General features: G+C 36.6%; 1 protein-coding gene across 1 annotated transcript; it reads right to left on the bottom strand.

Annotated features, from left to right (window-relative positions):
- Positions 1 to 177: 177 nt before the first annotated feature.
- Positions 178 to 26,512, bottom strand: DIS3 (DIS3 homolog, exosome endoribonuclease and 3'-5' exoribonuclease). Its single transcript, XM_021697855.1, is given in 22 exon segments — positions 178 to 400; positions 1,035 to 1,157; positions 1,827 to 1,985; positions 2,118 to 2,286; positions 2,390 to 2,604; positions 4,158 to 4,314; positions 6,124 to 6,210; positions 8,848 to 8,975; positions 11,019 to 11,103; positions 11,191 to 11,255; positions 12,441 to 12,542; positions 12,804 to 12,920; positions 13,669 to 13,815; positions 14,359 to 14,496; positions 14,627 to 14,740; positions 15,877 to 16,041; positions 16,825 to 16,992; positions 22,953 to 23,026; positions 23,573 to 23,621; positions 23,623 to 23,767; positions 25,504 to 25,661; positions 26,253 to 26,512. Coding segments are annotated over 22 exon segments (2,877 nt in total). The 5' UTR covers positions 26,481 to 26,512; the 3' UTR covers positions 178 to 316.

The following is a 26,512-nucleotide window of genomic DNA, read 5'->3' as shown; positions in this document are numbered from 1 at the left end:
TCTTTACAGATCCCTGAGGTTGCTATCTTGTCACTATTTAAGTGATGGATATTCAATTGAATTTTTAATGCATAATTAGTTCAGTTCAATCTAGAAATGAAGTACCATGATGGGACAGACACAGTCAACAAACAGTTCAATAAAAATGCAAATTTTTAAAACCATTACAATGTATTTAAAAGTAACAAACTGTATCACACACATCCTAGGTTTAAAAGTGTTCTCTCAAGGTTTTTTGTTTTGGGTTTTTTTTTTTTTTTTTTTGGTTTTGTTTTTTTAAGGAAACCAGTCTTCGAAGTTTCTTTGTTGACTGTAGCTATTTCTCACATTTCTTCTTCTTTCTCTCTGGTTCATCAATGTCCATGTTTGGAGTATCAGCCGAAATGCTTATTCCTCGTATCTAAAGTAATGCAAACGGAAAGATAAGGTGAGTAAAAGCCTAAAATAAAGAATAAACCTCATTCTCATCTCCGTCCCTACTGACACTTTCAAGTTTAAAAAGATGTCGAGGGAGAGAAGGGGAAAGGAGGTTAGTAAAGGTCTCCCACACAAAGTATACATATTTCACACATAAGGAGTGGTTCAAAAATGTAAAAGACATAGTCTCGATGGAAGCATGTCATTTGGAAAGTGTGGTTTAACTAGAACACATCCAGTTTAATCTAGCAGAGCCACTGTGACAGCATCAGGGGCCTCGGTGTGTTGGGGCAGAAGGTTAAGAACTAGTATCTTAGGGTGAAACATACTTAATCTTTAAAGTGCAGATTTCAAAACTGATAAAAGTGAAAAGGGACCAGGGAGATCTCAGATAGCTCTCTGCCTGTACTGAGGACGTTTTCCAAAAAATCCCAAATGTCTGGGATCCCACAGCCTAGGGAAATTGGTGAGAAAACAATTTGCTATGCAAATATCTGGCTCCCACACTACATACGAGATTTCTCTATTCTTGAACAGAAATAATTTATATCCTTCTCTTTCACACAATATATACTTTTTTATACCATTACAACATGGACAGTGAAGTTTGGTCTTACCTGTGGTTCTACCAGGGACATTCGGATTTTCTGATGCTGAAGATTAGATGAGTCTAGCATGATTTTCACTTTAACTTTATCAAATATATGAAACACTGTATCCTCTATTTTAAGGGAAGGTATCTAAACAAAACACATTTTACAATTTTAAATTGCTGTCTTATCTTGAGATTTCACATTAATTTAAAAGTAAGTTTAAGAGATAATTTCCATATTTAATAAGCATCTAGGTGTGCAATATTACAAAAACCATTTACCTAGTAACTTCACTAATACATGACCTATTTATGTGTATACTTCCCCCTTTCAGTAAGATGGTCCCAATATATATGTTCACTAATCTCAAGATTCTCACCCCATTAATTAGCAAATTGTTGGTCTACCAGAGGAAAAGGTACTGTGGGCAAAGTATGCTGTTTTGTAGTTCTATTAAAGTTAGGGAAGTAGAGATTGTGTTAGACAAGAAACATTGGAAACAGGCTTAAAAAATTCCTCTGTCTGAGCTCTAAGCAGCCATTTATTCCTTTACTTTCATGCATCTGTCCAATTGTGCAAAGCATAATTCAAGTTTTTCTTAGAGGAGGAAACTACATGGTGTAAAACAAATCAAGGACAACATCTGTATATGGGATGATACACTGAAGTGAGAAATTATGAAGAGAATAAGCTTATTAGTCTGCGCAATTAAGTTCTGTAGGATACAAAAAATAATTTTATCCTTTCTAGGTACCCTCAAAGAAAAAGTACCCACTCCAAAAAAAACCCCAAATAAAACCATTAAAAATACTGTACCTCATCATCATAAATAAGCCTTGGCTTTGGTTTGTCCTTTTCTTCAAAAAAGACGGTACCTTCTAAACCATACTTTGGAATTAACACCACAATAGCATTCTTTCTTACAAATAGAATATAGGCTTCTTCACTTACTATTCCTTTGCTTTTGAAAAACAACTGTAAAATAACATATAGCCTTATCAAGGATTGTCTTACAATATTTTTGAAATTAACAAAAAGTATTTTGAAATTAAATTGAAAGTGAACAAAACGTCATCTCCCCTAATATTACTGACAGAAGGCAAATACCTGGGTATGAAAAGCCACTGATGCACGTTGGGCATACTGAGCCATTTTGTGCCGCAAGTTGAGATTTTTACATAAATCTGCAAGCTTGTGTTTGTCTGTCAACTCTGGATAAGTACAGTCAGCCCCAATAGCCACAGCCAACAACCGATGGACGATGATGTCTGCATATCTAGATACATGAAGGAGAAATAACATGCTATGTTAGCATTAAAATAGCTTTTTACAATTCAAAATTATTTTCTATCTCCTATAATTTTATAAGGAAAAAATACCTTCTGATGGGTGAAGTAAAATGTGTGTATATTGGCGATGCTAAGCCGTAGTGATGAAAATCATTATCCATTCCAGAGCAGAAGTACACAGCCTGCATCATACAGCGAGTGGCTAAGATCCTTAAGAGAGTGTTGAGATATGGAAAAGTTGCAGAATCTGCCCGGTCCAAAGAGTCAGCCAAGGACTTGGCTGTATCAGTTTTAATTTCCAAATTCTGAGAGTAAAGAAGAGGGAAAAAGCACCCTATTAAACATTTTAAAATCAGTACCATGGTGTCTTCAAGAAAATACAACAAAATCAAACAGAACAAATATGGTGTTTTTGACCAGATAATAAGTATTTACATCTTTTGTCCTTAACCTAGGAGAACTAAAAATAGCTTATAAAAAGTCATGACTGTTTTGTGCAACATCAAAGCTTAATATTTTCTGAATGCGTCTAAAGGTACTGAAGTATCAACAGTCTGAAGAAGTTTCAAAGGGAAAAGGATGGTGGTGGCTGTAGTGCGATTCTCAAAGTCCAATTTGTGCTTGCCTGTTCTTTGTTGGGGTAGGAAAAAAAAAAATCAAAGCAGATCTGGTTTCTTTCTAGCATGTCTGGTTTTCCTCTGCAGATATTTCTTTACCTTCCATTCAAGGTAGAAGTAAAGGCCAGAGACAAAATAAAACTGTATTGGTCACTACAACTCAATATGCTGATACATCAAACTGCTGTGTTCTATTTTGGGAGATGAGGCAAAGATACTTAGATCCTCCTTGCTCTACCCAGGTCTTAAGGAAGAAATAAGATAGTAGGAGAAAATTCTCCAATTTACAGCGTAAGCCTTAGAGCAGAGGAGAAGTTGATTCTGTTCTGATGGATAAGGGTAGGAGGCCCACCATAAAGATCTGAAAAATCAGAAACCAACATCATTCTGTTAGAATAATACCCTGAGACCCCACACTACTTCCAGCTCCTCATCTGGACAGGAGAGATGGGACCTGAACAAGTGATCCAAAGAAAACCAATGTAAGCCACAGTCACCACAAGGGTAAGGGTAATTATGCCTAAATGAGGGGGAGGATACGGTAGCCTTCCTATGTTTTTCCTTTTCCCCAATGTATGCAATAAATGGACTTTTTTCTTAGGGACATGATATAAAGAGGGCTTAACTGAGTTAAAGATAAGAGGGAAAACAATTATTTCTAAGTCTCTCAAGTTAGGCAGTTCAGAGGAGGCAAGAAATAATACAGGCATAAAGAACACGTATAAAGGCAAAGAGATATGGAAGAGCTTCATATGTTTAGGATACTGCAAATAACTTGGTGTGGAACTTCTGGCTGTAGCACAGGGTGCTCTCTAAAGACATTAAAGGATTTGGGCGCCTGGGTGGCTCAGTTGGTTAAGCGACTGCCTTCGGCTCAGGTCATGATCCTGGAGTCCCGGGATCGAGTCCCGCATCGGGCTCCCTGCTCGGCAGGGAGTCTGCTTCTCCCTCTGACCCTCCCCCCTCTCATGCTCTCTGTCTCTCATTCTCTCTCTCGCAAATAAATAAAATCTTAAAAAAAAAAAAAAAAATTTTAAAAGACATTAAAGGATTTTATTCAGCAAATGATTTTAATGGCTGTATCCAAGTTAGATGATTTTTTTTTAATCAAAAGTACCACTAGCATATTTTTGCATCAGAAAACAATGGAAACTTTCATGCAGATGCAAATATAGATTGTTTAGTACAATGGACAGATCACAACTCAAATACAGATGATTTTGCAAACTATGAGACCTTACCTTGGATTTAGCTGCCTTAACCAGAATTTCGTAATTTGACGGAGGGGGAGCTGGGTGTTTTCGAAGCAAGGCGTGTTCTGAAAATTCTTCATGAATTTTTTTTGCAACAGAGATATTGGCCAGTAACATAAATTCTTCCACCATGGAATTTGTTTCCCTGCCAATGGAGAAATCATTAAATAAGGAAAAAGATTCTGAGACTTTTATAGATCACATTTATTCCCAGGCTACCTTTTCTACCAACAAAACAATAAAAGTATTTCCTACGTAAACATCTGTATGCGTGTGTGCACACATATATTTTTCATACCCTAACACTCATTTCTCAGCTGCTACGCTGACAATCTCTTACTATGCATCTACTGCATGAGTAAATCTCATGTGAGAGACTTTTAAATTGCATTTAAATAATAGAACCTTTACTAACTCTAATAATACATAAAATCTAAACCAAAAGAATTTTCACCTTCTTTTATTAAATCTAAAGAGATTTTTACTTAACTATAAATCCATAAAAATAAAGTTTACTAATAAGAATGAAAAGCCATTTAGGTCATACAAATTTGGGCTTAAAAAATTAAAATTTTCACTGATAAATCACCAAAATGAAGAAATTATATTTGCAATAGCTATTCTGGGTATTTATTATTGGCCTGGCATTGCACTATGCTGTAAAATATTGATCTATCTGTATCCATATAGAGAGAGATATATGCTAGTCCTGTTTTGCAGATGAGAAAACTAAGAATGTGTAACATTATTCTCTTGCTCAAAGTTGGAGTTAGTAGTAACAAGACCCAAGCCCACATAACTGACTTCAAAACTCTTAACCAATTTGATATTGCTCTTTATTCTCTATAGTCTATGTCTATTTAAAACTTAGGTTAGTAAATGATCTGTATTCTGTTGTAAATTGTACTTTCTTTTTCCCAAGTCACTGAATGGGCATTATATTAATCTTTAATTCAAGTTTCATTCATCTTATAAACTTCTTGACTAGATTCCTAAAGTATATTAATTTTTTAAATATTAGTAAGACCTCCAATCATACCTTTAAGACAAAAAACAATCTCTTAGAAATGTGTTGTCTTCTTCTTGGTAAGAAGGGGCGATGTTCTACTTTGACAAAGTTAGATTCGACATTTTCCTCAAAAAACCTCTTCGTATTAGGCTCACTGTTCACATTAGCATTAGTTTTATTTATATAAAAGTTCTCCCAAAAGTATTTTTTAATTTTAGCTTTAATAGCTCTACTATAAAGCACACACTGGTCCTAAGAAATTTGAGTATATTCTCATTTTTAACCCTTGGTCATCTACTAAGAAAGTGTAAATGCACATTCATTTTAGAATTACCTTATAAAAGGCATGGAAAAGAGGCCTAACTGATTTAACCAAAAACAGCCCTGCTTCCTAAATCTCAACCAAATCAATACAATGGTAACAACAATAACATCTGAGCACTCTTCACAACACCCAGTGACGTAGGTACCATTATCAGTCCTATTTTACCAACAAACAAACTGAGGTGTAAAAAAAGTCAAATTACTTGTCTGGAGTTATTGGAAACAGGATTCAAACCGAGGCAGTCTGGCTTTAAAGCACAAGGTCTTGTACATATTTGTACAATACGCTCTTCTACATTAAATACTTAAGAAATTAACCAGGGCAATCTCTTACTTACCACAACTATTACTAGTCAAGTTTTAATACACCACACATCAAGACCAATTCAAATTGGAAATTCTTCTATTATAATACTTATCTCAGTTTTATGTAAGAAAAACTAAAAAACAAAATCACATTTACTGCTCTCTGTATATCCTAACTCAAAAAGATCTATAGACACCATAACCCTATTAGAAATAGGTATTTGGGGTACAAATATGTTTTGTTTATTAATATATATACTAGACATTACATTTAAAATAAAAATCCTATCTATGGCCCAGCAAAAATTTACATACCTAAGTTCTTTGGTCTGCAGATCTATAGGATCATGAGTTTCACTGTCCATGTGGAATCGAACTTCTGGAGAAGAAAGAGTCAAAGCCCTGAATAAAAATTAAAGATGTAAATTTAGTGAAGTGAGCCAATAACAGGTATCATTCTGGAAGTGATGCTTTTAAAAGAGAAAATGATGATAGCAAGTGAGTAATAGTTTTTCTTCTGAAGGCTTTAAGACCATCTGCTAAGTTTTATGTTCTATTTTCATTGACAGCTTTGCATCTTACACATCTAAAATGCATTTAAAAAGAGAGGACAACAGGGGCGCCTGGGTGGCTCAGTTAGTTAAGTGTCTGCCTTCAGCTCAGGTCATGATCCCAAGGTCCTGGGATCGAGCCTTGCGTCAGGCTCCCTGTTTAGCGGGGAGCATGCTTCTCCTCCCTCTGCCTCTCCCCTCCGCTCGTGCTCTCTCTCTCTCAAATAAATAAAATCTTTAAAAAAAAAAAAAAAAGAGAGAGAGGGGACACAACAGTAACACAACAAAATATGAGTCCTTGTGCTTCTGAGATTTTGAGTATGTTCTGTACCCACACTGATTTTTTACTGAACTACATGGGTTTGTAATCACTTTTATAAATAAAGAAGGTAACTTGGCAGAATTTTATTTATTACAGAAAACAATGTACTGGGGTGAGGGATGATGGAGAGAGAGGCAAAAGGGAAGCTGCCACACATAGATAAGTACCATCAGAAGATCCACAGTTCAAAAGTACGTCCACATTCGCTGAGCCAGCGAAGAGACTGATAAACTACCACCCTGATATGTACACATACTGAGGCTATTCATACGGAATGCTACGTGTCAGATAACATATTACACTAAATGCTTTACAGGAATGGTTCACTTAATGAGTTCCCAAGTTCTCCTGTGAAAAGTAAATTCCAACAAGGCGAGTCAGGTTTCTTCACAGCTCCATGCTATTTCCATCAGGTTAGCTTCAAACCAACTTAAAGAATTTTAATGAAGTTGGGTAACCCTAAACAATCATGGAGAAGGGGGGAAAGTGGAGAAAAAAAAGATGAGATGGTGCAAGCTAATTCTTCACCTTTTCCCTCAATTCTTCAGCTCTATTAGAAGAACTACCAAAGGAATACTAGACAGAGAATCTTGACAAATATTCCTTTCTTGCCATGCAGTCTTTACAAGATTCTACACTAGATTTAGTCTGTTTATCAATACATCTGACCTAAAAAGCAAGGTAATCACATTTTGATTTTTTTCTTCATAAAACACTTAAAATGTTATTGATAACATTTTAATCCATAATATTTATCCTTTAAGATAGACATAAAATAAATATAAAACAGAACATATCCTTTAAGAAAGTAAAAAATACCAATTTTTTTACTGATTGTTTTCTCAATTTTCACCTACAGCTGAGAAGACTCAATGACCTGTCCTTACCAGTACATGACTATCTAGTTACAAAATTAAAAGTAGAGACAGTTTTTGAAGTTAAAAATTATCTTTCCCTTACTAATCAGGAGAGGCTAGTTACTAATGCAAATTTCTCTTACCATTTAAAACTACCAAAATAAATATGTTTTCAATTTGCATTTTATTCATTTTGCTTTTAAAGCAAACTTTCTAAAAATATCTTCCACAAACTTTCTTCTGATGTCTTGCATACTGTAAACCTTATGAACAAACACTTGCTGAAAAATGTGTTGTTTTGTGTCCTTTTTAGTTTCTTTGGGTTTAATGCATCCAAATTATCCTTACACAGCTGCAAGTTTTATATTTAGGATCACATTGAATATTCCCAGAAAACTGACCTGTGAGTAGAGATAAAGATGGCTCAGCGTAACCACTTGGAAGAACGCAGTCCAGTGGAACTTTCTGCAGCGATGGAAATGTTCTCTATCTCTACACTGTCCGATATGGTAGTCACTAGCCGTAAGTGGCTACTGAGCATTTGAAATGTGGCTAGTGTGACTCAGGAACTAAATTCTTTATTTTCTTTCATTTTAATGAATTTTAATTTAAATAGACAATAGGCACATCTTCTGAAAGAGCACAGATTTAGAGTTTGTACTCCCCAACAAAAGCACTTTTAGTAACCACCTGTGACCCTACCCTGGATGGGCATGGAAACCCAAGACCAACATCTGAAAGGTTCATGTACTTGCTTTACTCTGATGGTTGATGATGTCTTTTAAAAATCAAATTTCTTTTAACTACTTTACTTCAATAAGTTTGGGGACTTGGATATTCCTTATCTTATACTATTGTAGCTAGGCAAATCCCATGATATAATAGCTAAAAGACACACATCTGCTACTAGCTATCAGATCTTTGGGCAGACTGCTTCTGTGTAAGTTTGAATCATTTAAAAAATGAAGGTGTCTCAAATCACTTCAAACTCTCAAGTGGAAGAAGAAGTTCGTCTACATTTATTAAATGTCTAAAAACCAATGTTCAATATTCTAACTAAAATTAGAAACAATCCATAGAAAAGTCTTAAGGAGCTCTTGCCTCCCTTGAAATTTTCTCTAAGATCTTTAACTCCTTAGCATAATAAATTACAAAGACAGACCTAGAAGAAAAAGAATGTCTCTGCCTGACTTTCTATTCAGCTCATTAAATAATCTGTCATTGTCCAGGATAAAACACTTGGAAGAGTTCACAGGTTATCTTATTACCACAATAAAGACACTTCTTAATAAATATTTTTGAAATATACCCTTTTTCGATTCTTCTTTTTTTCAAAATTTTAGCTAGTTTATTTAGTCCACGGAGACTAGTGGTAATATCATCATTCATGGCTGCAGAATCAATTCTCATCTGAGCTTCAGCATATGTAAGGGAAGCCTAAAAGGAAAACGGTATGTTAATATAATTCTTATAAAAACTGGTTTATAGGGCACCTGGGTGGCTCAGTCGGTTAAGTGGCCCACTCTTGATTTTGGCTCAGGTCATTATCTTAGGGTTGTAAGCTCAAGCCCTACATGGGACTCCATGCTAGGTGTGGAGCCTGCCTAAGAGTCTCTCTTTCCCTCTCTCTTTGTCCCTCCCTGCCCCCCCACTCTTGCGCTCTTTAAAAAAAATTAAAAATTTTAAAAAATTCTAAAAAATGTAAAAAAAAAAAACTGGTTTAGTGTAATTTCATATTTGCAGTACATAAAATCTATGATTTTGGAAAACCTAAAATCAATAAGAAGAGAGAGAGTCCTAGCTATAATATTTATACTGCAGACCTATGGTTTTTGGTTCATTAATTTGTATCTCATGCATTACACAACATAAGCAAACTTACAGTAAAACAAAACAAAATGGGGGTGCCTGGGTGGCTCAGTCTGTTGGGCATCTACCTCTTGGTTTGGGCTCAGATTATGATCTCAGGGTCATGGGATCTGGCTCTGCACTCAGCAGGGAGTCTGCTTGGGATTCTCTCTCTCCGTCTCCCTCTGCTTCTCCCCCCCTTCACACTCTCCCTCTAAAAGTAAATGAATCTTTTAAAACAAAACAAAATGATAGCATTTGTTGGTAAATAAATTGCTTAAACTTTACTTTCATAGTTAACAAGTAAATACTTAGGTACACTAAAATAAAAAGGAAAGTCATATTATTCTGTGACAGTGACTGTAAGGTGAAATCCTCTCCAGATGATCACTACTTCCTTACTCAATGACAAATAATTAAGAATACTGTAATAGCCTAGACATCATGTTTTACAGAAAAAACTATGAAATATCCCAAATTAAGTATCTAAAAATGAGACCAATCACAGTAAAAAAAAAATCCCAAGTAATTTCCAATTATAATCCAAATATACAAATAGTGCTTCTGTTCCCATTTCACACCTTATGGAAAACTACCATTTTTTAGCTTATCAAAAAAAAAAAAGTAGGGGCGCCTAGGTGGTACAGCTGGTTAAGCGTCAGGTTTCGGCTCAGGTCGTGATCTCCAGGTTGTGAGCTCAAGCCCCTTGTCCAACTCTGTGCTCAGCACTGAGTCTGCTTGAGATTCTCTCTCCTTCTGCCCTCCCCCTTGCACTCTCTATCTGAAATAAATAAATCTTTAAAAAAAAAAAAAAAAAAGTAGCTTCCCAAGTAAAAATCAGGAATAGCGTAAGAGGGTTAGATGATGCAGGAGGCCAGGTCAGATTCTTAGGAGAGCCAAGTTATCTACTAGGGACTAAGAGGTCCCCTTCTAAAAATGTTTTCTGTTTCATGTGCACTGAACTTTTTTTCATATAACTTTGTTACACTGACCAAGTCTGGGAGAAAAATAAACTCATCCTTTTTAAAAATACAAATCGAGGAAGGCTTAAATCATTCAGACATCACTATCTGTCAGTCCAACACTGCTTTCCTTTCCAACCACTAGTTCATCCCAAACTGTTGAAAGCAACTAGATGATGGCAAATATCAGAGAAAGACCAAGGGCAAAGTGAGAACATAATGGAATCTGGGCAGATTTCCAAAAAAGAGAATGATGAGAACGTTAGCCTAGTTCCATTCTCTCTGACCTGAGACCTCAGGCTAGTTCTGCTAAAATCCAAGGAAAATTTATGACATCATTTCTCTGAAAATTTGTGAGTATCACAAGATGGTATACATGCCAACTTTGAAAATACTGACCAGTTTATACATTGGAACAATTTCAAATAGTAGCGTTCCTGAATTAGGGCAAAAAGTCATCTACTTAGTCTTCTCAAGTATCCAGGCTTTGTGAGTTTCTGAATACAAGGCAACCGCATCAAAAATTAAGCAGATAACTGGAAAAAACTAGATCTTGCTACAACATTTGGGAAAAATTTAATTTAGTAAACCTGACTTTTTCAAAACCATCTAGTAACACTGTTAAAAGTACCAAAGATTTTAAACATTTAATATTAACCATGAAACCAACCTTTGAATTAATGGCACTTTTGGTAAACCTCACTTTTAAGATTTCAGCATTGTGATTCATTTCCCAAATACATGAAAATGCCAACCTATGGGGGAAAGTAGACAGTGTTTGTTAGTGGGAATCCGTTAAAATAGTAGATACTATGCTCTTATGAAAAAACATGCATAAATACCTGTCAACATTACATCTTAAGGAACATAAATTAGAGCTAAGCAACTCTGGAACCATGTCAATCCTCTGGAATAGAAAAAAATAGAGTGGCAGATTACTTAACCATACCCATACATTTATTTGACCTTTCATTCTCAATAGTATTAATTTAACAAGGGGGAAACAGGTCTTTGTGAACAGAACTGAGAAAATAAGAAGTAAGTCTATTTCTAGAAAAGTATTTCCACACAACTGTTACAAACAGGACACAACGAGAGGAAACCGGACTTCATGTCAGTGAACCTAAGTGTGCGTCCTCTCCACAGCCACCAAGCTGTCCTCCAAGTCTGCAATCTCTGCCCTATATAATAAGTTTGTACTAGATAACAGACATAAGCCTTAACAGTTCTACGACTGGATCTTTCTCTAATGCCTGATGCAAACTACATGGTGTTTTAAACATACTGAAAAAGAGAGCCACAAAACTTTTACAGAAAAAAGGTACATGGAAGAACACTGACAATGTAGACTAAGTTTAACATTCCCTTCTATTCTCACAACTTTTCTCTGTAAGTTAATGGAAGACTACTTTAAAAAAAAGAAATGGTAAATGATGACAAAACAGACTCATGACTAAACTTTTGAAGCAACAGTAAATACCCTAGTTACCCAGAGCTAGGAAGTTAAATGCTACACAACAATTTACATCAACCAAGTCTACTTGTTATTTGGGCCACTCAATAACCAAACACACTGCATTATTTTCACTGATTTATGACAACCTTCTTCTATGTAGGTCTTTTATAGCTAATTCATGTACTATTCCAGACTATTCAAGAATGCAAAAGTGCCCGTGGTTTTTACAATCTAACAATGCAAAACTCACATAATAGTTATTCCTCATATTTCACCTCAATACTGAGGCTGGAAACACCTTTCTTAGGAAACACCTCAGATGATTTTATTATTATTAAAATATTTTTATTTTAATTATTAAAAATAAAATGGTTGGGGTGCCTGGGTGGCTCAGGTGGTTAAGCGTCTGCCTTCGGCTCAGGTCATGATCCCAGGATCCCGGGATCGAGCCCCGCATCGGGCTCCCTGCTTGGCAGGGAGCCTGCTTCTCCCTCTCCCTCTACTGTTACCCTGCTTGTGCTCTCTCGCTCTCTCTGTCAAATAAATAAAATCTTTAAAATAAATAAATAAATAAAATGGATGAGGAAAAAGTTACAAGCATGTGTTAAAATTCCATTTTAAATTTGACCCACGTACCTTTTCACAAAGATACACAGTTGTTCCCCTTCTGGCTGACTCTTGATCCAAAGCATTTCCTGGCCTAATAAAATGGCTAACATCTGCAATGTGAACACCAACCTGAAAAAGATAAAAATAAGAGGATGTCAACATGTTTAACTGGGTAAAGGTACTAATGGAGTTCTAATGAGAAGAAATGGAGCAAAACTGAAAAAGGATGGCCACATTTCCCATTTCAATTTCTGACACATGCCCCATTAGTCTCTGTAGTTGCAAGTGACTAGGCATGAATAATTCATAAATTCTATAATGGGTCAAAAGAAAATAAACTCAAAAACAGAACTATATATTTGGATATGAACGTCACTACAACAAGAATACCTCCAAATTTCCATTTTCCAGTTCTCTGCAATGTAGAGCATCATCTATATCAGTACATCCTGGAGGGTCCACACTACAAACACACAGGTGTCTCAGGTCTTCTCGATTTTTCATATCCTAGAAAATGCCACATTGTTAAAAAATAAAAAACTATTTTGGTAGTACAAATGAAACACAGCTCTTAGGAAATCAATAATTTCTCTCTATATATTTTAAAAGGAACTTTGTTTTATTTGTTAATAATAACCACACATTATGATTTATAACTTGTTGTTTCTTCACCTTTGAATAATTTTTTTTTTTTTTAAAGATTTTATTTATTTATTTGAGAGAGAGAGAATGAGAGAGAGCACATGAGAGGGGGGAGGGTCAGAGGGAGAAGCAGACTCCCTGCCGAGCAGGGAGCCCGATGCGGGACTCGATCCCGGGACTCCAGGATCATGACCTGAGCCAAAGGCAGTCGCTTAACCAACTGAGCCACCCAGGCGCCCCACCTTTGAATAATTTGACGTAAGCTGGTGTTGATTCCCCAGAAAAATGTATCTTTCAGTAAAATAAATAATTTTTGTAATACCTAAGAGTTCTGTACCTAACTTAAATGCAGGGGAGGAGAGGACTATGGCTTCTGCTTATTTAATTAACTATTTGTAGGCTCCATGCCCAGCATCGAGCCCAACCTGGAGCCCAATGTGGGGCTTAAACTCAACCTTGAGATCAAGACCTGAGCTGAGATCAAGAGTCAGATGCTGCTTAACTGACTGAGCCACCCAGGCGCCCCAGTTTCTACATGTTTAAAAACACATACAGAAACCAAATTAGCTCAGATATAGTAATTTATAACATGACTACATTCTTTTCAATTTACCTTTTCAGTAATACTCCAGGGCATCTTTGGAAGAAAGCTAAGAACAGCCTGTGAAAAAGGCTGATGGGGAACGTCATGCTCCAGCAACAAAACTTCTGTTTCAGTCTCTTTATCTCCAACGTCACCTAAGTTTTTTACGAAGTGTCCCTAAAACCAAAAGGTATTATTAGAAAGGTGAATTTTACAGCTTTTTGTTTGGTATATGTTATTATGACATTAAATTCTTAGACATTTATATATCACTTTGGTATTTCTAAATGTTTCCAACGCTTCTTAAAAATGAGTCCATAAAGCTCAAGTGATTTATGATGGAGACTTCCTGAGAGTTCAGTTCTTACATAGCGAAGTGCTGCCTATTTCCTATGACCTTTTAAGTTTAAAATGCTACTTCAAATATAGTGGCTTCAGAATTAGTAGAATCTACTTGGGTTTCAAACACTATTTTTGTAACCACTGTCAAAAGTTATTTGTTAGGAAACTGGAGTAAAAATAATCAAATGATTTGCACTGGAATTTCATAAGATTAATTTTCAAATAAGATGAACTACTTATCAGGTAAGTTTGTGAAATATTCCTGTACTTCAGTATGAATTTTATTACAAAAGCAGATTTTATTTTCACTAAAAGAAGCAATTTTATACCCAATTCTTAATTTGATATTCTAAAAAATTATAAATCATTCAAGCTTACGTTTGGGTATCTGGAATTTCTGGGCCAACCATCAATAGCAACAATAATCCTCCGTCCTTCTAATGCAGAAGCCTGTCTGGTTTCTATTCGAATTCTAGGGATTCTCCTATCAGCAGCGGTAAAGAGATGTCTTCTTGACTAAGGAAAATTAGGAGAGAAGATTTTACACACAGACACACAAATCTGAGGTTGGGGGCATGGGGAGGGCTCTAAGTTCTACTTAATGGGTATCATTTTTTATTTACACAGCAACACACTCTCTACTCACCTCTTTAATATCAGACTTGGAAAGCATGCCACAATATGGTCTCCAATTTCTTTTTATTATTCCTACAACTCTACCTGTGGGCTTTAACATTTTTTCATTTACAGCAGTCTTAAGCTGAGATTTAAAAAGAAAAAGAAAACCTTCAGTTATTTTTCCTCTAAGTATAATGAGACAATTTCTCTTTAAAATCAGAATATGAATATGGATACTAATACTTCCACGCAGTAAATTATGACATAGTTACAGAATCTTGATGCTTTCAAAATTCTACATCAGAATATGCCAAACCAAGCCATGGAAATAGTTCCGTAATAATAATACACTACAAAAACAGATAATCAAAAAACAAAGAAAAAATATAAATATAACTGAATAAATATGTCAGAACTCAACTGTTCAGTTTTAATATGAGAATTTACACACACACACACACATCTGGGAATTAGTAGACTAGGATTTTAGTAGTAGTTTGCCTTAAATAGCCATGTGGCATTTATTAATTCATTAAAAATACTTGTATCTTTAAAAGTTCTTCCTTATCCAAAATAAAAACCCAAATAAAAAGATTATTTATTAGAAATAGCTGAAGGACTTTATGGTATTTCAACAGTCTCCTATGGCTTAGACTCTACAAGGATAATACTATAGTAAGACTCCAGAGCACAATGAATAGAATTCTTACAAAAAGGAGAACTACTAATGTTTGAATTCCAACTATGTGTATTGTTCTTATAATCCTAAAATGTAGAAATAAATAGGTCATGGCAGGTAGACTTTAGATCATAAGAAACAACTGAAAGCATTCTCTTCATAATAAATATGGTAACAGAGAATTGACCCTTATGTAAGGGCCCCAAAGTACATCTATTATGCTGATGGAATTTTAACAGTACATAAAAATAATGCATAAAATTTCCAATTTGTATTTACCTAAACCTCACTAATTCAGACAAACCTAATTCAGACAGATCATGTCCCCGAACGTCAGAATTCAAGTTTCATACTCGTTACAGTCTTTCTATATTTAAACCTGTTTATTGAGCAAAGTGATAATAATTTAAAAGAAGACTATTTAAATATTTGAGGGAAAATAATCAACTATGTGTATGAAATGTATTAAACCCAGAGAACTATAATCTCATTCAGTAAGTCTGAAAGCAGGGAAATTTGTTTAATTTGCTCTAAAGCTAAAACACTAATGAATTCTACAAAGCTACACAGACAAAAGATAAACCTGTTTGGTTTCATACAATGCGTTCTCTCTCCTCTTCTTTTTCCACATCATCTTCATTTTGACCTTCATCGTGTAAAACCACAGAAGATGGTGCCACCCACTGATTCTTGGGAAGAAGCTCTACAGCCACAATATCTTCATGAACAGCTCGGTTTAAATTTTTAAGTCCCTGTAAGATTATCTGTGTAAAACAGCAAATGGCACAGGCTCAGATATTTTTAATGGCAATATAATAAGGGGAAGATTACCTAACAGAAGGAAAGATATATTTTGAGTGTTTCTATGTATCTCTATTTCTCCTTTGTATTTTTTCTTCTTCTATAGTGTCCTTTTACCCCATCCTCTTAATTTCTCAATATCAAGTAGAGAAAATACGTCAGAAAATACAGGTTGTATTCGTGGCTCCACCATAACTCTTACGTTAGCACCAAAAAGACCTTGGTAAAACTTCTCTCTAAATCTCAGGGTCCTAATTGGGTAGAATGAAAAAAGAATACCTGCTTTCATAGGCACAGGTGAAGATTAAATGAAATGCGGCATTCAAAGCAGGTAGAAGAGTATCTGGCAAATAGTGAGCACCCAAAAATGATTCCTATTTGCTTTAAAGCGTGTGAAGCCCAGTGGAGCATTTATATGTTATGTAAATAGCATTTTCCATAACTAGCCATAATACAGAAAATAGAGGCATCCTACGATTTTCTCAATTGTTTGATTAGATTTTTATTCTCTTAAAAGTGGGGTAAATAAAAAGTTCTTTTCTTCCATAAGCAGCTCTCTAAGAAAGTGATTCATTCTATTATCTATGACCTCTCACATAACTGCCTTTAAGCTGATAAACTAGAAGGATAGAGTAAGTTTAAATTCTCCCACAAAATTTTAAACACTTATGAAAGAAAATCATGAACAGAAAATCATGAACAGAAAGTGTTTTACTGTATTTGGAATTTATGTACACAACACTTGCCTCTTTCTCTTCTTCAGTGTCTCCATGAACCCATACTGTAGCTTCTAAGTAATTTTCCCTGCTTGCTCTAAATGTTCCTTGAAGGTATGTACCAGATTTTATGCCTTGTTGTAGCTTACTTAAAGGAAGATGCTCTGAAAATATTATTCTTCCACTTTCTATTTCATTCTGTGAAATGAGCAAACCACAAGATGTAGTTAGTATATAAATCTTCCTTACACTCAATAGACAACTATTATTATCACTATCAGGTATTTAAAAAAAAAAAATCCATGGAGCACCTGGGTTAACTGTTCAACTCTTGATTTCGGCTCAGGTCATGATCTCAGGGTCCCGGGATCGAGCCCCACAGTGGGCTCTGCGCTCAGGGGGGAGTCTGCTTGAGATTCTCCCACTCCCTCTCCATCTGTCCCTCCCCACCCCTGCACACACATGCTCTCTCAAATAAATAAATTTAAAAAAAAAACCCAAAAGACAAATTACCATATGATTGCACTCATGTGGAATTTAAGAAACCAAACAGATGAACATATGGGAAGGGAAGGAAAAATAAAGTAAGATAAAAACAGAGAGAAAGACAAACCGTAAGAGACTCTTCAGTACAGGAAATGAACTGGGGGTTGCTGAAGGGGAGGTGGGTAAGGGGAGGAGGTAATTGGGTGATGGGCATTAAGTAGGACACTTGAAGTAATGAGCACTGGGTGCTGTATGCAACTGATGAATCACTAAATTCTACCTCTGAAACTAACAATACAGTATATGTTAATTAAATTGAATTTAAATAAAAAGTTTTTTAAAAAACCATCCACGTATGATACATACAACTCTGTGAGTTTGAGAATAAGGCACAGTAGGAAAAAACGCTTTCTATTCTTAGGGCAACTTATATAAATATTTGAATTTCATTACATTTCGGCATTTAGCCACAGATATGTCACTAATAAAAACTCTGCACACCCCCTCTTCCCAACCCAGGCCTCCCAGAATGAAGGTGTGTAGTTAAGGAGGTCAGGTGAACAGGTGGGTAGGTAAGTAAAGGGTATATTGAAGCTTCAACTCCATGAGTAGCGTGTGGCTACAGAAAGTACAAGAAAAGCTATTTTTATTTTGGATATATTACATAGTTAAGAATATAAGATAAAAGTAGGATAGGGACTGCTTTAGGTCTACCACACCTGTCAGGATTTTTAGAGGCCTCAACATCCAAAATCCTTACTGCCTGGCTCCTTTAATTAATTGCCTTTTTCATTTCCCACAATCTTCTACCTTCCAGGGAGATTACTTTAGTCCTTTTTTTCCTTAACGCTCCCATTTCCCTCTCCCTGCCTCACTCTCAGATGAGTGACTGCAATCTCCATGCTGAGAATCAAAAGCAGTCACTAGAGACCTACTTCATCTTCCTGCCACTGAATCTGCCCACCTACCTGCATCTATATCAAAACCTCAGCCTTCTTTCCTGCAACAATGAATAGAAAGAATGCTTCTGTTCTTTCAGCTGGGCACTACCTACCTACCATCTCCTCTCCTCCATTCAAGAACTTTGTCCTGTGATGATCTTCTCTCTCTAGAGTCAAATTTCCCATCCCCCCTTGCTACAACATTCACACCATCATATAAATTTGCAATAACATGACCTATTAAAATAAATATAGTTAGTTAATTAATTTTGGGTCTCCTGGCCTGATCCTCTGTTCCGCTTCACACCAACATGCCACAAAAATACTATCTATAATTGCTGTGTGTCTACGTGTTCACCCGCACTCTTTCTGGAATGCACGATAAGCAAGTTTCATTGTCAGTCACCAAAGCTATTGTTATTGAAGTCACTAATAACATATTATCTGAGCAACTTCAGTGCTCCATTCTCCGTCTTATCAAGATTTTTTTAAATGACCTTTCCTTCCCTGAGACACTTTCGCATCCAAATCATCATCCCTTGGGTTTCTGTCCTACTTCACTGGTAGCTCCTCCTTAGGTTCCTCTGCCCATTCTCCTTTTCCTGATCTCTAAATGTTGGAGTGTCCCAAGACTTGGTTATAGGCCCTTTTCTTTACCTGTGTTTACTCTTGTGTCATTTCCTCCCACTTAAAACAACAACAAAACCTCTTGATCCCTCTAGCTTTCCAACAATCACCTCATTTCTCTCCTTTCCCACCACAGCGTTTGAAGTGTTACCATGCTGTAAATTTTCTTTTCTCATTTTTTTCATCTATTCTATTCAGACTTCTGCCTCCCTACCATCAAAACTACTCTGGATAGTAGTAGTAGTAGTACCCTGCAAATGTCATAATGCTAAATCCAATCATCAGTTCCCCTCACTACTTTTGACTTAGCAACATTTGACCTGGATGATCACCCCTTCCTCTTTGAAATATTTTCTTACTTGGCTTCCAAGAACTTCACACCTGTTTTTCCTTCGGATCGCATTTGCTGGTTCCCCTGATGTTTCTGACTTCTCCTGGAGTACCCACGGGCTGAGCCCTTGGACCTCTTCTCTTTTCTATCTATATTCATTTCCCTAGATCAGGGTTGGGCAAACTAAGGTCCATGCACCAAGTCCAACCTGTTGCCTGTATTTGGTAAGTTAAGTTTTACATTCCATTCTCATTCACTTATCTATTGTTGGTGGTTGCTTTCATGCTACAATAGCAGAGATGAGTACTTATGATAGAGACCATAGAGCCTGCAAAGCTAAAGAGAAAAAAAAAAAGTTTACAATCTGATTCCTTACCAAAAAAAAGTTTGCCTAGGAGAAATATTTGCAAATCACTTATCTGATAAGGAACTTGTATCCAGAATACAAAAAGAACTCTTACAACTCAATAATAACAAGACAACCCAATTAAAAACCAGCCAAAGGATTTGAAGAGACATATGCACACACATGCATAAGTTAAAATACACACCTATATATTACATATAACATACACATGGCCAATAAGCTCATGAAAAAATGCTCAATACCATTAGCCATTAGGGAAATGCAAATCAAATCAAAATGACATTGAGATGTCACCTGACACTCATTAAAATGGTTACAATGAAAAAGACAGACAACATGTATTGGTGAGAAACTGGAACTCTCATACATTGGTGAGGAGCTGGGACCCACATACATCAGTGAGGAGCTGGGACCCTCATACATTGCTGGGGGGAATGTAAACTGCTGCACACACTTTGGGAAACAGTATGGCAGTTCCTCAAAAAGTTAAATTTAATATTACCATATGATGGAGCAAGTGCTCTTGCACATACCTAAGTATGTATCAAAGAGAAACAAAAACAGTCAAAAAAGACCACATATTACATTATCACACTTACATGAAATGTGCAGAATAGGCAAGTTTACAAAGATAGACCAGTAGTTGCTTGGGGCTAAAGCAAGGGCATTTCAGGGACAGATTGGGATTGAATGGTAATGGATATGGATTTATTTTGAAAGGGAAGAAAATGTTCTAAAATTAGATTGTGGTGATGACTGCATTATCCTATAACTATACAAAAAATTGTACATTTTAAATAGGTGGGTTGTATGGTATGTGAATTATACCTCAATAAACCTGTTTTTTTAAAAAAAACGTCTGCCAATCCCTGCCTATATGCTGATGAGATCCAAATTTATATCTCTAATATATCCGTATCTCTAGTCCTAAACTCCCTCATGAGCTAGAGATTTGCATATCCAACTGCTCATACCATAAAGCCACCGAGAGCTCTAACAGTTACCTCAAACTTAGATGTCTAAAATCATACTTTTGATTTTCCACTCAATCCTGCTCCCTGCCTTCATCCTACGTAAATGAAGCAATACTACTCATATGGTTGCTCAGGCAAAACACCTAAGGTCACCCGTATTCCTCACAGCCCCATCCAATCTAACACAAAGCCCTAAAACATCAATGTACAAAGTAATACCAGTACCTGACTACTTCCCACTACCTTAACTGCTCCTACCATGGTCCAATTTTCTGTCTTGTCTCCCATGGAGCTCTAAAATATCCTCCTAACTGGAGGACCCTGCTTCTAATCTATTCTCTTAGAGCAGCCAATGGATCTTATTCTCCCACTCAACATCTGCCCAGCACTCATGGACTAAAACCCAATTTTTTCACCATGACTCATTATATCCTACACGATCTGGTCCCTGCCTATATTTCTGACTTCCTGTGTAACATTTTCTCCCTTGCTTACTCCATCCCAGGCACTCTGCCAGCTATTCCATGATCTTGCCAACTTATTCTAATCTCAGAGCCTTTACTTGCTGATTCCTCTGCGTAAAATGCTCTTCCCCTAGTTATTATGATGGTTAGCTCCCTCACATAACTCAGCTAAAATGTCCCTGTCTTGAAGCGAATTTGCTTAGTTAACATCCTTCACATCTCTGCCTTGACATCCCAAATCTGGGTTAGGTGCTAAGTACAGTCAGTCCTCCCATAATGCTTGTTTTGAAAACATGAATTGGTTCCAATGCAGCTGCTATATTAAAAAATACTGGATGAACGCAGAAAACTGCAGCTAGCTGAACAAAGCTGCAGAGGAATCCACAAAACAGTCACCTCTCAAACATCTGTTACCCCAGACTACTGTGTGTTTTATGAGCCACACCATCTTCACCTTCTCTAACAACTTTTCGCCCAAATTTGGATAACCCTATTTCCACCACTTCACAAAACTTCTGAGTGTGCCCCAACCACATTTTCCCATTAGCTCTGCTGCTTTTACTACATGATTTTGCAGGACACGGTGAATCTGAAGAACATACATGTTGTATTACAACAGCACTGGCTGTAATTTCGCCATGTCCTACGCTTACCCTACCACAGTCCTCAATCAAATATTATGCATTACCCACGTTAGATTTCTTCTTTCCTCTTCTAAACCAGTGCTATCCAAAACAACTTTGTGATGATGGGACTATTGATTTTGTGGTCTCCAATATGGTAGCCACTGGGCACACGCCGCTCTTAAGCACTTGAAAGGTGAATAATGCAACTGAGAAACTGAATTTTTAATCCAAATTAAATCTAAAAAGCCAGAGGCAACTAGTGGCTACCTATTAGAGCAGTCCCTAAATCTATTTCAAAAGCAAGCCCAGCTCTTATTTTCTCACTTCAATTTTGTAAAGTAGTTGATTGAAGATAAGCAGGGATGAAGAAAATGTTGTAAAGACTGGATATCTAATGTTCTATTACATAAAACCTGTTTCTATAATAACAGTAGGTGCCATTTACATTTATCATAGCTACATGCCAGGCATTGAGATAAGAATTTTATTAATATTATTGTTATTATTTCATTTGATCTTCATAACAATGCTTTGAAGTCATCACTGTTAAGTACACTTCACATGTAAGGAAGTGAGTGCCCATGAGGTTTTATGCCTCACTTAGCATGCCCCCCCCATCTCCACTACTGCATGGATCCCTTTACTCCTCCTTCTGCCTCTAACTTTGTCCTTGACACAATGCATCAGCTCACAAATTGGAATTAGAGTGGTCTTTCAAATGAACATTTCCGATCATTCTCCCCCATTCCTCCCAGGCCTACTCTCATCCACCTTTAATTTCCTTTAGCTTGCCATTATAAAGTAGGGAGCCCAGAATCCTACCTGCTACCTTCTCTTCACAGCAGCCCTTTAGAATAAGATAGTTTAAAAATTATTGACCGACAGAATCAATTCTAGATCTTCATTAGCTGGCCCCTACCCTTCCGGTTCTACTTCTTATGACTCCCTCCCTTCTTCCTTCAGGATTAATGCTACAGCTTTATGCTGTCTGCAATGCCCACCACGTCTTTTTTTGTCAAATACTTACACCTTATTCACAAACCAGCCACAGATTCCTTTATTTATTCATCAAACAAATGGTGCCACCATGTGACAGGCCCAACTCAGGTTGCTGAGGGTCTATCAGTGAACAGTGCTATTTTAGAAAGTCAAGTCTTTCAGGAATGGCATTTTGATAAGCCTATTACAGCCACTCTTGTTTATAACCCAACTCCTATTCAATTCCAGCTTACCTACCAATATTCCAATTTTTAAATTTGATTAACTATAAACTTAAGATCCCCAAGGGGCCATTTTAATATTTTCACTTTTCAAAAACAAAATAAAACTAACTCACACATACCCCTTCTTCAGACAAACAAGCAAGACGATCTATGAGTTCCGGGTTAGCAGTCAGGCTCTTTACATATTCTTCACCTGAAAAATAAGTTTTGTTCTTGATAAAGTGTTTTGTTTTTTTTTTAAACCCGTCATCTGTTGATATGGTCACGTCAAAGCAGAAGTATTGGGTCAAGCATATCTATGCGTTTTGGGGGTTTTTTTTTAAAGATTTTATTTGTTTGACAGAGAGAGAGAGAGAACACAAGCAGGGGGAGGAGCAGGCAGAGGGAGAAGCAGGCTCCCTGCTGAGCAAGGAGCCTGATGCGGGGGCTCGATCCCAGGACTGTGAGATCATGACCTGAGCCGAAGGCAGGTGCTTAACCGTCTAGCCACCCAGGTGTCCTTCTATGAGTTTTTATTGCTAAGCCAATTTCAAAGGGTGATGGGGAAATTAACAGTCACTGGGCACCACAACTTACTTGGCTAAGAAATGCTGAGAAATTTAAAAATGCAAACATCAGATGGCATTATATAAGAATATGAAAGTATTAAATGTTTAAGTGAACATCTGACCAAGGGCCTGATGGCAGTTCATATGTGCAAATGCATATAAAAATTAACAGCTTTGACATTTAGACTTACAAGTGAAAGCTGGTATTCCTTCTTCTATGGCTTTTTCTTTGTTTTTTTTTGTCATTTGTTATGAAGATGACTTGTAGATGATTTTCTGCTGACATTTTCTTCAAATGTTCATTGTACCATTTTGCTGCTACTCGAATGGCTCTATCATTCCTGTCATTAGCATTTTCTCCCTGTTCTTGTTCTACATAAGTTTCTCTAAATATAAAAAAAAGTAACAAATAAAAATCAATAGAAATAAGAATATATAAAAAATCTTTGGACATAAATGCTTAATAACCACTAAACTATAATAAAACTTCACAGGTTTGATAATAAGATTTTATTTGAACTGCAGATTAATGACAATTCCCACAAGCTACAAATAGGATGATTAATGATATGATTCTATAGTCATTAAATACACAATACATGTAAATCAGCAGTGGTAAACACTCAATAAATGGCAGAACTTATCTAGAGACTGAAAGACCACATACAAATATTCCTTCACAGTAATATTCCTTCACAGTCTATCCACTCTAAAGTCCCGGATATGTCAGCATACTTACTTCCTTAAATTGATCTTTCAAAGCCAAATTTAAGTAAAATTAACAAAATTCGGTACAAAACCTTTTAGCGCTTAAGAGATTCAACTTTAGAGTCTTACGCTTATTTATACTAATAGTTTTTAGAACAGCTTCATTCCTCACCATTAAATGCCTTTGCTAATACTTTAAGCTTATCAGTCAGACACTATCATGAAATTTTGAATTGGTTTTAGCGAGACTTGAGCAATACAATCTTGGATGAGATTTGCCCAAGTGTCCTTCAACGCCAGTATTGCTAAGCTCTATTCACTGCACTTAAGCAGAAAAACTGCTAACCTCTCATTAAAAATCTGATGATAATGCTCCACAAAAACTTGGTCTTTCTGCACCGAAAAACAAGTTTCTGTTTCTGAATTTCAAGAAGCTAGGAATAAAATGACAAGTGCTTTACCAATGATTTTTACAGGAAAAATATTTAAATTTGGGCTATAGAAATGAGAATACTTAAAAAATTAAGTATCTTTAAATATGCATATTCCAATGAGATTTCATTACCAGAATTCTACTGTCTAATCCACTGGGGGTGATTTACTGCCCAGGAACATTTGACAATGTCTGGAGACATTTTGGGTTGTTACAACTCTGTGGATGGGGGAAGATGGGGTTGCTAAGGGCATGTAGCGAATAGAAGAACAAAATGCTGCTAAACATCCTATGATGTATAAGACAGACTGCCCACAACAAATTATTATTCAGTCCAAAATGTCAAGAGTACCAAAGTTCAGAAGCCCTAATTTAATAAAGATATACTAGAACTCAACAGAGATAATTTATGTAACACATGAAATAGCAATATATTTTCTAAAACCACACATTATGTTCAAAGGGTGTCAATCTGAAACACAACAAAGAATTCTATTTCTTAACCCTATCTTCTTCAATATGATCAGTTAAAAAGTATTGTTTAACTTTTAAAAGCCCATTAATAATAAATCTGCTTTATATTTTTAAACCTCTCTTTCATAAACTCTTACATTTTATCAATTTATGTTGGTCATCAAATAATATGGTATTCCAGGAACCTAGAGATATCTCATTTTCCAAAATTTTATTGCTCAACTCATGCTGAAATGAATTCAAAATGAAAACATTTTAGAAACAAAAGTACCCACAGTAGCCTAAGAGTCTGGAGGCCTTGGTTCTAGGTTTGGTCTAATCAATGCCTAGGTACCTTAGGTACACTGAGGATTATGTCTGTACAACTGTGTTACAACCAAATAATCCTCCCATAGGTATGAAACTTACCTCGCACCTTCTGACAATGTCACAATTACTGCCAGGAACACTTTCCCAAATTTGGCTAATTCCATGGTTTTCCGGTAATTAACATAATTTTCCCCCTACCTATGGTGCTCATTAGTGAACGTGTAGAAATGCTTCTCCTGGTTATTAGTCACATCTCTGATTCGTTTATATACCGGAGCACTCCGATTTCTCACTTCTTGCAGAACTGTTTGTAGTACAATCACATTCCTGATGGCAGGGTCCTCAAGAACATCGATCTTAAAAAATAATAATAATAATAAGGAAAAAAAACTTAAATTTTCCTATGTTCACTGATAAATTGTTTCTGCCAAACATAAAACCCTGTCGATTGAAAAAAAAAACAAAAATCACGTATATATTAAACTAAGGAGCTATTTTGCTACAGAAAACCCTTCGGGTCTATTAGAGAAGAGTACATATAAACAGACTAATTACAAAACTTCGTAGAATTAAGTCCACTAATAATGAAATACGTTGGCCCACACAGTTTTCATTCGTAGGCACTTACAAGCTGCCTGGGAGTCGCAGGCTGGAGGCCACAGAAGCCCAGGTCCCCGGCCTCCAGACACTTAAAATCTAAGGCAGAAGAGACACCAGGAGTTAGAAAACTAATCTAAAATTCTTATGACTCCAAGAACTCAAAAAAAAAAAAAACAAAGAAAAGAAACTTGGCCTCGGAGAAAGGAGGCAAGGGTCCCGAGATGGGGTTTGCCTCTCCCTAAGTACGTCCAAGACTCTCCTCCGTGGGCCTCAGTTTCCCTATTCTGTCACACCCCCTTCTCCTGGTAGTGCCCAGACGACCACGGACAGCCCCTCCACCGACGCACCTGGCTCAACAGCACGTTGGTGTCGGGAAGCAAGTAGTGCGGCCGGGGACACAGGCTGCTCGCAGGATCCAGGGGCTGCGGCTCGAGGACCGGCCCCTCGTGCGCACCGTCGCACGCCGCGCACCCGGGCGCGCCGCAGCCGATGTCGTCCCGCAGGTAATGCTCGCGCACGATCTTCATCACGCCGCCCGCCCGCGTCTTTTTTAAGAAAGTCTTGGACTTCAGCATCTTGCTCGCAGCGCGGAATCCCAACCCTGACC

Source organism: Neomonachus schauinslandi, chromosome 3 (genome assembly GCF_002201575.2).
Source record: "Neomonachus schauinslandi chromosome 3, ASM220157v2, whole genome shotgun sequence".
NCBI classification, from domain to species: Eukaryota; Metazoa; Chordata; class Mammalia; order Carnivora; family Phocidae; genus Neomonachus; species Neomonachus schauinslandi.
The sequence above is the reverse complement of the archived record's forward strand: the minus strand, read 5'-3'. Positions and strand labels throughout refer to the sequence as shown.